General features: G+C 41.6%; 1 protein-coding gene across 2 annotated transcripts in view; it reads right to left on the bottom strand.

The window, feature by feature from the left end:
• OLFM3 (olfactomedin 3) overlaps nucleotides 1–13,794 on the bottom strand; it is a 168,650-nt gene that overhangs the window by 48,131 nt on the left and 106,725 nt on the right. The window contains exon 1 of one of the 2 annotated variants that reach the window (XM_053391597.1): nucleotides 12,528–12,832. The exons of the other annotated variant lie outside the window; for it this stretch is intronic. Within the exon in view, the coding sequence (XP_053247572.1) occupies nucleotides 12,528–12,698 (171 nt within the window). The 5' untranslated portion in view covers nucleotides 12,699–12,832. Of the gene's footprint in view, nucleotides 1–12,527; nucleotides 12,833–13,794 lie in introns of those variants that run through there. 2 annotated transcript variants of the gene reach the window in all.

Genomic DNA, 13,794 nt, shown 5'->3' with positions numbered 1-13,794 from the left:
TAGTCTACCCATTCCCTGATTCAGGTATATGGCGGGGATGGGCCTACTAAACTACACACACACACACACACACACACACACACACACACACACACTTCAGCATTTCCTGTGCATTGTACCAGGTACATATTAAAGAGAATGGTCAAACTGACAACAAATATATTTGAGGGCCAACCAACACCATCTGCCCTGTGAGGAGGATGAAGAGAGTGAGGAAGGCAGCTGAAGACATCAGGACCTTATCCAGATGGACTGTACCCTCCCCACCTGGCCAGCTTTACAAGTTAAAGCATTTGTCTAAGTTCTTTAAAATTCTAAACTGCCTTGGCAGAAAGGCAATATATAATGAATGAATGAATGAATGAACTGGTGCTTCCACAGCACAGACCTGCACAGAGTGCTCTTCCCATTCAGCCCTGAAGCCCACTGTGTGACCTAAAAGTGGAAGAGGGGTGTAGGACTATGGACTTCTTGGAAGAAAGCTGGGAAATTAATAAAATGAATATATCAGCATCCTTTCAGAACAATCCTATACATACACATAATTATAGGCCCGTTGAAGTAACCATCTACACTACTAACTTAAAACATTAGAATAACTGAAAGTAAGGTAAAGGTAAAGGTAAAGGACCCCTGTATGGTTAAGTCCAGTCAAAGGGTGCGGTGCTCATGTCACTTTCAGGCCGAGGGAGCCAGCGTTTGTCCACAGACAGCTTTCCAAGTCATGTGGCCAGCATGACTAAACTGCTTCTGGCGCAACGGAACACCGTGACGGAAACCAGAGCTCACGGAAACTCTGTTTACTTTCCTGCCACAGCGGTACCTATTTATCTACTTGCACTGGCATGCTTTCGAACTGCTAGGTTGGCAGGAGCTGGGACAGAGGAACCAGAGCTCACTGCGTCGCGTGGATTCAAACTGCCGACCTTCCAATTGAAAGAACAGCTTATACACAGCATAATTTTCATTTATTGTCATTCCGTCCTTAAGCTATTGCTTATGTAGCCAAAATGGCAAGAGCCATACACAGAAGGGAGGTATCAGCAGACTTGGGTTAACCTTGTTTGCAGAAGTACTTTTTTCTTTTTAAGAAAAAAAACTACCCTTGGGATTGGGGATCCCCCAAAACAGCCCCATGAGGATCAAGCACCCTCACTGTCCATGGAATTCTGCCATACTGCTGAGAGAGGAAAAACAGAAAACTATGTGGAAGGGAAATGGAATGGGCTGTTTAGAAAAGGAGGACAGAGGAAGAAACATAGATATTTAAAGGTGGAGAGAACAATCTCATTGTCTGAATTGGTCATTTCCTGGTCACAATGTAAAGCTATTTTTATAGGTCCCCAGGGAAGGGAAGTGAGACCTGCCAAAGAGAAAATCAATGGAGAAATCAAAGATTTTAATTTAATTATTACAGATGTCGGAAAATTCTGCCAAAAATGGGAAAGGAAGCAGAAATGGCTGCAACTTACAGCAATAGTCAGGAATAGAAATCAGTCAAGTGAATACAATGGGTATTCATTCACACTGTTCTTTCAAGTCTGACAATAGTGCATAATTAGTAACTTTTTTTTTTACAGTGTCCTGACACTTCTTTTACATTGAAATGAATGTATGTCACATAAGTAATGTAAATAGTTATGTAACTTACATTGAATAGCAGACATTGAGACCTATAACATAGGTTTGGTAGAAACCGAACTGCAGTGGAATGGAAAGGGTGCTAATTGTGACAAATACAGGTCAGAATGGATAACGCTGCCTTATTAAATCTGTAGTAGTAATGACTGAGTACTAACGTGTCTACCCCACCCAACTCCTTTGAGGCAGACTGGATTGAAGTGCCTAGAACCCGGAACAGAAACAACATTTGTTTCAGGGCTTTACCTAAGACATTAAAAAATAAGATTGACTTATAATTTTCTAAAATAATTCAAATGCTGAAAAGGTAACAAATACAATCTATTTTGTCACATTTTTTTAAAAAAAATACACATTGCAAAGGGGGATTCAAACCATAGCACGCACGACAATCACGTTAACTCAAAATGCATTTTCTGGAGCAAGAAAAGCTGCAGTTTCCCAAGCTAAGGAAGTGAAAAAATTAAATATGGAATCCAAATGGCCGAAATATTGGGAAATTATGGAGTATGAGGAGGGAAAAGTTAAATTGCAGAGTTATGAGAAATTGAAGTCTAAAGTAAGAGACTGGCTTCATTATTACCAGATAAATGAAGTTTTTAAACAGGACAGGAAAATTGGCTTTCAGGTGGAGAGGTCGAAATTAGAAACAGAGCTTTTGGAACCCAGTACTAAGAATTTGTCAAGAATGTATAACTTGCTGTTGAAATGGAACACACAGGACGAGATGGTTAAATCAGCTATGATTAAATGGGCACAAGACATTGGACATGACATTATGTTTGCTGACTGGGAACAGTTATGGACCACCAGTATAAAGTTCACGGCATGTAATGCCTTAAGAGAGAATATTATGAAAATGATTTATAGGTGGTACATGACCCCAGTCAAGCTTGCAAAAATTTATCATTTGCCCAATAACAAATGCTGGAAATGTAAAGAAACTGAAGGTACCTTTTATCACCTTTGGTGGACGTGCCCAAAGATTAAGGCTTTCTGGGAAAGGATTTATAATGAAATGAAAAAGGTGCTTAAATGCACTTTTGTGAAGAAACCAGAAGCCTTCCTCCTGGGCATGGTAGGCCAATTGGTGTCAAAGAAAGATAGGACGTTTTTTATGTATGCGACAACAGCAGCAAGAGTACTTTTAGCAAAGTACTGGAAGACACAAGAACTACCCACACTGGAAGAATGGCAGACGAAGGTGATTGACTACATGGGACTGGCTGAGATGACCGGCAGAATCCGCGACCAAGGGAAAGAGACGGTGGAAGAAGATTGGAAGAAATTTAAAGTTTATCTTAAGAACTGTTGTAAAATTAATGAGTGTTAAAATGTTTTGAGTAATGCAAAATAGAATGGCAGCGATAAACAACTGGACATGAGAAAAAGGATTTAAAGGAAGTGTTATAAGTAATTAAAATTAGGGGTTTCTGGAAAGATTTAAAACAGGGATGCAGAAAAAGGAGGTATGGGGAAGTCGCTGAAAGAAGGCTTAAGGAAAAGAAGGTTAAGAAATTATACGTGTTTATATGTTTGTTTGTTTATGTATTGTTTTGTATTGTCTTTTAATATGTGTTGAAAAATTAATAAAAAATTTATTAAAAAAAAAAAGAAAAGCTGCAGTTTCCCAGTAACAAAATACTTCAGCACAAAGGCTGGGCAAGTGCAACACTCCCACCACAGAAAAGTGCGGCCTCAAAGAAAGATGTCTGGATCCTCCATAAAAAAGGAATAAGAAAGGTGTATTTATTATTTGGAAAGGTCCGTGGAAAGACTTGCCTTAGGGCTTTCTGGAAAAAAGGTTTAGTGCTGAATTATATGAAGTCCGCAATGCTCTTTTATCCATTGTGTTTATTATTGTTATGGTGGAGGGCATGTGGTATAACAAGAACAATAAAAGCAAAACAAAACAGAGCCAAAGGGACCAATTTTGATGGGTTTTGAATAGCTAGAAGCATTGGAAGCTGGAATAAGCCCAGCTTATCAAAGCTACAACTGTTTGTAACATAAATAAAATGTGGGCCAGTGACATCTCCATTCTGTTACCTCCTGGTATATTAAAGCTGACGTCTTGCAGTAAGAAGACACTGTTGCAGGTCTGGACAACCTACCAAGTCAAATGCAGCCCAGTGGTCATCTATGGTGGCTGGGCAACCGGCCCTATCATTAGGCAGAATGAGGTAGCTGCCTCAGGTGGAAGATGCAGAGGTGTACAGAGCTGCAGAGCACAGGTTGTACTACAGAGGTGTATGAGCTATGCAGCTTTCCCACTAAGCTAGCTTGGTGCCTTCAGGTGCAGGGGAATATGTTTCCCCATTTACAGCATTGAAAGGACTCAGCTGCCAGTATGGTTGGCTTTTGCACATGGAATGGAAGAGAGGCAACATCTTTGCCTAGGGTAGTAAAACACCTTGGGCTGCTACTGCCTATCAAATACTTGACAATCCCACAGCTCCTCCTCCCAGCTAGGGTTTTGTAGTCCTTTGCTGTTGTTGTTGTTGTTTAGTCATTTAGTCATGTCTGACTCTTCATGACCCCATGGACCAGAGCACGCCAGGCACTCCTGTCTTCCACTGCCTCCCACAATTTGGTCAAACTCATGTTGGTAGCTTCAAGAACACTGTCCAACTATCTCGTCCTCTGTCGTCCCCTTCTCCTTGTGCCCTCAATCTTTCCCAGCATCAGGGTCTTTTCCAGGGAATCTTCTCTTCTCATGAAGTGGCCAAAGTATTGGAGCCTCAGCTTCAGGGTCTGTCCTTCCAGTGAGCACTCAGGGCTGATTTCCTTCAGAATGGATAGGTTTGATCTTCTTGCAGTCCGTGGGACTCTCAAGAGTCTCCTCCAGCACCATAATTCAAAAGCATCAATTCTTCGGCGATCAGCCTTCTTTATGGTCCAGCTATCACTTCCATACATCACTACTGGGAAAACCATAGCTTTAACTATAGGCAAGCAGTAAAGGCAGGAACTTTCTCAAGCTGGTGGAAGGCTGTTATAAATGTACAGTGACTGTGTTCACATTTGGGAATTGCAAATGGTTCAGGTTACACAAATATATAAGTTAGTAGCCAAATGGTGCCATGGGAAGCCTGTGATACAATATTCGGGGCCTGCCTCCATTCTGTTTTCAGCGGTGTTATAAATATAAATATAAGTCATCCAAAAGTCCCGATGCAGTGGTGTAAATAATGGTGGTGATGAATACTATTTTGCAGGACTGATTATGGTTCTGCTAGCCACAGAGAGAAGGAACACACAGGTTGCCACCCCTGGCCACTAGAAGCTGGGTTTCCTGCTCAGCACCCTCCTAGCCTCTGAAATTCTGCCAGGAACCTTGTCTGTACTTTACATCAGCAAGAAAACAAATTCTGAGCAAGCGCTGTTTTGGAAGCATGCTCATACACAGCAGTTAAGCAGGTAAGAAGAGCCTCTACCCTACCCTTAAGGCCACCTCACGTGTGACATTTTCAAAAGGTGCACGGAAGACATTGTTGTTTGATATGTACACCCACAAAAGTAATGTGTGAATGCAATAAAAAAACTGTTTGCAACATGCAGGTGCGTCAATCAGGGAGCCTTGTTTGGCTGCAGGTCCCTGTTGAGTACATGTTTGGTGGCAACCCTGGGTTTGCTGCCATGTCATGTATGAAATATCACCGGAGAGAAAGGAATCGGCTGCAAGACCCCTGTACTCTGACTAGCAGCAGCTGAAAGGGGGGGCTGTGCCACTCAGCTGCCTCAAGCCACCCAGAGTGGCTGGGGAAACCCAGCCAGATGGGCAGGGTATAATAATAATAATAATAATAATAATAATAATAATAATAATAATAATAAAAACATAAACTGGAGGTGCCAGATATTGATATGTGGACCTTCTTCAGGCAGAGCTTGTGTTCTGCAACTGGGCTCTGCCTCCTCCCCAGCTCTGCTGCTGAGTAATCAAGGGATGATCAATCAGGTGATAAACACGAATTTGTGACCAGTCCCAACATATGCTCATGTTGTATCCATGTCTCATTCACATTTGCGCCATTCTCCAAGCTATTAAAATGTGGGTTGCTTATTTATTTATGACACTTATCTACCACCTTGCTGCCAAAGCACTTAAGGCAGTTTATATTTTATAATAATGACTCAGTAATGGATCACAAGCTTGCTGTGGCATTGGCACATCTGAGGCACGGGATGGGGAGCTGTGGTGCTGGTTCCCGCACAGAACGAATAAGCAAACAGTTTGAGGGCGAGTAACAAACTCAACTGCAGATGTAAAGTTACTGAAAAGCTAACGAGGGGGGAAAGAATTCTCACAGGTCTAAGCTAGACTTATTCTTGCTAAGCAACAGCTTTGGACCCAGGAACTATGGGTAAAAATTCTTGCTCAGCATTAGACTCAGTTGGGCATCTTTTGGCCTCAGTTCCACATTTGGAAATTGGGTCACCATTATTGTACAGATGAGGCTAAGAGCTAGGACAGCTACATATCACATACAAATCAAAGAACATACTGTGATGATGTTTATTCGCTCCAAAACTAATATCACAATCCTATACAAGTCTATTCAGAAGTAAGTTCCACTGAGGTCAGAGAGACTTATTCCCAGTTTATGGAGCAATCCGAACTCTGGGAAGCTGGCGTGATTTAAAGTTGCTTAAGATACAACAGCATGAAGTACACCAGATCCAAACTCCATTCAGATATGAGGCTATTGCTAACTGAGCTGGTGTAAGCCCAGCAGAGGGAAAACTAAAATAGAATTTGACTTATGCCACCCATTTTGCTGGATTATCAGGTCATGCGATTGAGCTAGGAATTAGGATCCAGCATAAGTGTATCCCTGCCCCCAGTTTGACGCCTGTCACACTGCAGAATGCCTCTTTTTTTGGGGGGGGGAAGACTAATACAAGCCTCAGCTGAGCTAGCTTCAGATGAGCCAGGGTTGGGGGGGGGTCAGTCTTACACTGAACCAGAGATTCACTACATCCTAACTCACTTATTCCTCAGAGAACCTTGGGTTTGGATTGCCTCCTAAGCGTGTAAAGGATTGCAGCTTTCTTATTAATTTATACAGGGTAATCTATGTAGCTAATGGAGTGAACCCCCATCATTCAGCCCAGATACTGAGATCCAGCTCTGGGGGCCTTCTGGCAGTTTCCTCACTGCAAAAAGTGAGGTGACAGGGAACCAGGAAGAGGGCCTTCTCAGCACCTGTGTCTGCCCTGTGGAACACCCTCCTATCATATGTTAAGGAAATAAACAACTTTTAGAAGACATCTGAAGACAGCCCTGTAGAAGGAAGTTTTCAATATTTTGATATCTTGCTGTGTGTTAATTTGTTGGAAGCTGCCCAGAGTGGCTGGGGCAACAGTCAGAAGGGTGACATAATAGTAGTAGTAGTAGTAGTAGTAGTAGTAGTCGTAGTAATGCTGAACAGGATAGCATAAGCAGAATGGGAAAGTTCCTTTCCCTGAAGGTATGACAATCTACATTTAGACAGTGAGGGAGACAATAAATAGGACGAGAAGAAGGATGGATTCTCAAAACCTTCCCTAAACCCGAAGGGCATCAAGCATATTATGTATGAGATATGATGTGCTGGAAGAGTCCTCAGCATGTTGCATGCTGAACTAGTGCTATTCTAAAAGTAATCACTACAAGACATTTTTTAAAATAACTTCCTGTTCATCTGATGCATATTTAGCACAAAGAAAATTCCTTAGGCACAGTGGAAGGGCATTGTGATTGGCTACCCAGGCTTAAATGATTGATGATATTAGGCTATATTTAGGCCACAGTGCTCTTGTGCCTTCTGTTTTTCCTTTATTATTTCCGGCATCTTTTGTGATTTTAGAAGGGCTGTCGTTCCTAGGAGAAATGGCACAGCAACAAGCAGGTAAAGCTGGATTTTCATTTTCGAAAAGCATTGATGCACTTGTTTTGCATCAAAGAGCCATGGCTCATTGGCAGAGCATCTTGTTTGCATGCAGAATATATTCAGGTTGAATACCTGGCATGTCCAGGTGGGACTGCCTGAAACCCTGCAGAACTTCTGCCAGTCTGGGTAGACAATACTGAGCTAGCTGCCCTCATCACCACACCTAACAAAAACTAACAAAAGCCACAGGTGTGTCTCCTGCAAATGCAGGTTTGCTGCTTGCTGGTCTGAGAAAAATCAAGGAAGCTGGGGGAAATCTCTCTTCATGCAAAGGAAAAAGGATGCCTGCAAATCTTTAGGGCTGGACACACTGCAGGAAACAGAGTTATGAACAAGTAGGTCCCTGCCCCCAAATAGATTACATTCTAAAAATTAGCAGCTGGAAAAACTACAGAGGTAGAGTAAGAACTGCTAAAGGTAGTAAGTGATGAATGAGAACAAATGGGTGAGCTTCCTCTCCATGCAAGTTCATGTTGGATTACCAACAGAGCCAAATTATTTCTGAACTAGGCTGATTTCCTGAGCAAATCCAACATTTCGAAAAGCAGAATACCATTCCCTCTCAAATCTCCAGAAAGGCCCTCCCTGCTAGCTGAGACCTTCCAAACAACTTATTCCTTCCCCTTATATTAACAGCTAGTTGTGGGAGTTGTGGACATCAGGGAAAGTGCCAGGACATCAGGGAAAGGATGGAGGAACTTGTCTCCCTTTCCCTCCTTTCTTCATGTGATGCTATGCTGCTGCCAACCACTATGCCTTTAAGGGAGGATGGGGGAAGAGTGTTTTGGTTATCAGGATAAGGTGGAGGAGGATGGAGATCAGGGCTGGGTATTCTTCTCAGGCTTAGATTTCAGCCTTGCAATCTCACTTCTCTTTTGAGATGATATTTATGAAACTGCAGGTCCCAGATATGACAAACTGTGACATTATCTTTAGAACTGACATAAAATGAAGGGGTTACACCAAAACAGGCAGGTTTTGAAGAAAGATCTGAAAGAAGACAGAAAGACTGCCATGTATATGTGGATATTATGGTGATGACTGTTATGTTTATCTCTGCAGTGCTGTCCATGCCCTTGATGCTTTGCCAGGAACTAAAGGAAGACTGAGAAGTGGGGCATGAAAGATAAACTTCAGAGGGAAGTGGGGGAAGAGAGACAAGGGAAACAAACTAGCAGACGGAGGGGAAGAGAGTTGAGACGAGGGCAACATGAGATGAATGGGGGTGAATGAAGTTATTTTGCCTTTGTTTGAAGGGGTTTGGGGTTGCTGGTACAATGGATTAATAAAGCAGAATGCAGTATCAAAACTCACTGAAATATAAGTGAGAAGGACAAGAAGCCGAGAACAATTTGAGAGCTTTATTATTTATCTGAAACACGAGTACGATTCAGAATGCATGTAAAGCAATCTTGCTGCTAATTATATATCAAGTTGTTGTCATGGTTATTTAATTAAAATTTGTATACTGCCCTATACTCACAGGATAAAATCGCAATATAAAAACACAAAACACACAATCAAAATAAAAACAAGAACAACCCAATAACCCCCTGCAACACATTTTAAAAAGGGCATTGAATGTCAGTCAACCCAAGGCCTGGTTAAAGAGGAACATTTTTGCCTGGTGCCTAAAGATTTATAATGGGCCTATGGACCGTAATAAAGCTGTGTGTGTATAATGAAGGCGCCAGGCAAACTTCCCTGGGGAGAGCATTTCACAAGTTATGATTCATAGATGTAATGGTGAAGGGTTATACGTTGATCTATTCAAATAGTGAATGTGTGAGTACATTCTATATGTTGCATGTTCGTAATATAGATGCCAATGTACGTGTATTGAGAGTGTGTGTGTGTGTGTGTGTGTGTGTGTGTGTGTGTGTATGTGTGTGTGTAGATATAAATACATAGTTGCGGAATAGCTGTACTCCAGCCAAGCTGTTTATGTTTCTCATTGTCTGATGATAACACGGTAACATGTTTTTAGTTGCAATTGCTGGAGTTCAGATCTCTAAGTGGAAAAATTTCCTGCACAGATTCCACTGAATTGAAAGCAGGAGGGATGACAACAATGAATGCAAAATTTCTGTTGAAACAGCCTCATTTGTTTCAATAGAAGACTGGCTACTCAATATATACTGGCCAGGTTTTTTGGGGGTGGGGATGGGCATCAAATTCCATCAAGTTCAATAAAAGCAGCAACTGAAAAAAGGGAAAAAGAGAATATTTCTCCAGCCCAGTTGGGGAAATAATAAAGGAAAGTGGATTTACTGCTCTTCCTTTATGATACAGTATGTGCAGCAAAATATCTGAAAAGGTACCAAGCTTCATAAAAAGACAACTCTCCGCTTCACATTTGATAGTTTACTTCGAGTTTATCTATAGCAGATTCATAATCACCACCCAGTGCCTTCTACATACAGAGAACATATTGCTAACTGGTCCACAGTAAGACAGACATGCTATTATTTCCTTATCATTCGCCTGAAGTATGAGGATTACATTACTGTTGTAGGGGCTGCTTCTGCAGAGATTGCTGAAAGGATGGAGGCGAAGTGTGTTGGAATATGCCAAACAAATGCTAGCTGTGAGCACAGATTATTTCTTGGGTCATAAGGTTTAGGACAGAGCGGTACAAATAATTCGCAGGATGTGTGATATCTGGAGATATTGTGTGCCGGACACCCTACACAGACACACAATCAAATACAAGCTGCTGAAGAAAGAAGGAAAGAAAAAAAAGAGAAGAGAGTGAGAAAAGAGTGACTAAGGGGTGGGATCCAAACTTTGTTTCTATCTGGGGAATGGAAACTCACCAGCCTACTCTAAAGTATATTGGCCCAGGTTCTGATCAGGTTGTCCTGACTTCTGTCTCTACATTTGTCTCTTAGATTCATCACAGGAGTCCTCTCACACGGTGGTACACAGTAGGACATTTTAGACTCAACTTAATGGTCCCTTTAGATGGCAAGGTATATCACTTTGCTTCCCTTACATGATCTCACACAGCCACCCTCTCTTTAAAGAGGAAGGAGTTTTGCTAGACTTACTTCAAAAGCCAACCTGCTGTGCTCTGTGGCCCTCTGTGCTCATTCTGTTGAATTTCTGCCCCCAACTACTTTCCTGATGCTACCACTGCTTTTAGGGTCTGGGAACAAGGCAGTTATACTTGAAGGCCTGCCCTTGGATCAAATTCCAAAAATTGTAAATTTTGAAATGAAGACAAATCATATATTAAAGCTAATTTATTGTAGGTTCTACCCTCTTCCTGGCTTCATATGTCTCCCAGTTTCTTTTTTTTGGGGGGGGGGGAACCCTGATAAATCATCTGGATCTATTAATCTATCTAACACCCATCCTCAAACATGTTTGGACAACGCATATCACATCAACCTTGCAAGGCTGGTTGGGCTGAGATTGGTTCAAGGCCAGCCAGTTACTTTTGTGGCTAAGAAAGAATTTGAACTCAGATACCCTAACTAAACGCAATTAGTCTTTTTCATCTTACTGCAGTCAAACATAAGGACACACACACACACACACACACACACACACACACAATGTATAGCCTCAATCCTTAACTTGATACAGCTCATTTGAGGTCTAAAGAGCTACATACACTAGTTTACCTTAGGTGAAGAGCTGATCCATCAAGTTTAGTAAGTCAAACTGGGTGCACGGTTCAGATAAACTCACATCTTCCCAGAGCCCCAGTACGTACAAAGTTGGGCAAGAATTCAGTTGTATTTCTTGAAAATAATCAGAATTGTCTCCCTTCTACCCACAGTCTCCCTGAAATCAATAGGGCTACATTAGAAGGTCTTTAAAAATAGCAAAACAAGGAGTCTAAATGAACAGCACTGGAAGCTAACTACTATAATTATCTTCCTCTGTTCACAGGCTTTTGGCAAATTCAACATTGATCAGTAAATTAATCACATCTTTTAGTTTTTAAGTGAAATTTAGCCCCAAGCTGTTCTTGCCCTGATATTTGATTGCAATTACACTGCATGTTAGCACAGGTATGGAGGAATGATTCCTCACAGATATTTAGTTTAAGTGCCCTCTCTTCAAACTTTCATTAGCTCCTCTCTCATCAAATGAGATGGCAAAGAACCCAGGGTTCACCCCTTCCACCAAGCTATTAAGGCAATATTAAGACCACAGAACGAGACAGATAAAAGCAATTTTGAACTGGCTGCTCTTATGCTGGAACAAAATTTCCTGGCATGCATCATATATGAACTGCAAGTAGTCATAAACGGGAGATTAAATCCATAAGGAAAAGTAGCAGAACATCAATAGCTGGTAAACTGGGAATAAGAATTGGCATTCTTTCCTCACCGAATTGCTTGCAAGTACGTGTTTGTTTTCTGGCCAACCGGTAAAACTCCTACTTTTAAAATATTATTTTGTGATATTTTCATGCTGCATTGAAACCTGGCAGAAGCAGGAAGGGGGTGAGAAGGGAGAAATTATTCTGCTCTGCTGCATATGATAGTTTTTACAATAAAATAAACATAAAAATAAACAACTCTGACAGTCTAATCTATTTTACTCCACATAACCACGACAAGATTTTTTTGTTTGTTTTGGGAATAATAATAATCCTGCATATGAAAACAATCCAAAACTCAGCATCTAGAAACATCTTGCATATTGCATACAATACCCAGGGTTTTAAACAAGTATTCAACAAGCCCACTTCAAAACCTTCTCCTGCAAAGATCCTTTCCAGGTGTTCTGAGGTTCTAGGGTCCAGCTGGCAACATACATCAATTAAGAGTCTGGGGAGGTTTCCTACTTAAAACAGATTTAAAAAGGAGATGAAAAACTTTACGAAGAAGGACTTCCCAGTCTCTTAAAAAAGAAAAAGAAATTGCTGAATGTCTCTCCCCCCTCCCTAGCCCTTCTCCAAATGAAGCCTTTCAAGAGATTGCAGTTACTTACTAGAGTATTAGAAGTGGACAGCCTGGTGGTGTTTAGTCCTACCAGTGATGGGAGCGTTTGGGACATCCAGTTAGAAATCATTGCCATGGTACTAAGGACAGCACCAAGCTTGAGCAGTGGAGGACTCATTGCTGTGGAGGCTAATGAGTTTTCATAGTGACTGATTATCATCCTAGTGCAGGCTGGCAGGGAGAGGCGTTCCTGCAGCTCACAACATCCTCAGCATGAAAGGGGATCAGCCTCCCCAGATTTAATCATCCACTAAAACACACATCCAGGCAGCCTCTCCCTCTCCCTCTCTCTCTTCCCCCCTCCAGTGCAGCTCCTAGTCTCCTTTCTTATATCACCACACACTAAAGCAGGCTGGCCACAGACACACAATCCTTTTTATATGCCTGTAATTATTACAGCTTCCCTGTGGAGCGAAGGAAAGGGAGAGGGAGTGGGGGATGAGAGTGGAAGGTTCTAAGGAATCTGTTAAAATCTAGTTAGCTCAACCAGTGGGAGATGACTAACGGTGGCTAATAAAGCTGCCGCGCTCAGGACAGGCACCAGAAAAATAGCCCGATACAGCTAGCTTAATGGATATGCAAGAAAGCCTCTTCTGATTCACAGACAATTATTTGGGTGGGCATATAACCACTGGAGAAACTGTGAACTTATGGTCGAAAGTGGTCCCGAATGCTTGCCTGTGTAATCATTTAAGGGTGCTGGGTTCTGTGGGTCTGATTTCCAAATAAACAAGAATAGGGTCAGGCTGCATATTTGGCTCTGCCAATGATGGCAGATTTCATATGTGCACAAATGAATGATGTGCATATACAAACCCATGATGGAGTGAAGGGATGGAAGGAGGAAGAGCTGTAGACCTAGGGTGCAATGAATCACACAACTGCAACATTGTTGGCAGTTGACATTGGGCAAGTTGGACTCTTTATGCTGGTTTTAAATACAGGGTGGGAAATAATGTACATAATTTCAAATGAGGACAAAGGGATTACTGTAAAACCGGCTACCAAAACTTCTGTTTGTGATGTGGCAGAATAAGTGTTGTAACTTCATTGCTATCTAGGACAGTCATAAATAACTTGTATCTTTAGTCCTCACAGATAGCAATGAAGTCTAGGTATATGTAACTGCTTTCCCAATATTCTTTCCTTGCCTCTTCTATTGATATTTAGATGGTTTAGATTGTTATCTCCCTGGGGCAGAGATGCTATTTAGTTACATTTGTCTGTAAAATATTGTATATCCAATGGCAACGTAC

This window comes from Podarcis raffonei, chromosome 6 (genome assembly GCF_027172205.1).
Source record: "Podarcis raffonei isolate rPodRaf1 chromosome 6, rPodRaf1.pri, whole genome shotgun sequence".
Lineage (NCBI taxonomy): Eukaryota > Metazoa > Chordata > Lepidosauria > Squamata > Lacertidae > Podarcis > Podarcis raffonei.
Note: the sequence above shows the minus strand (reverse complement) of the source record. Positions and strands in the feature narration are given on the sequence as shown.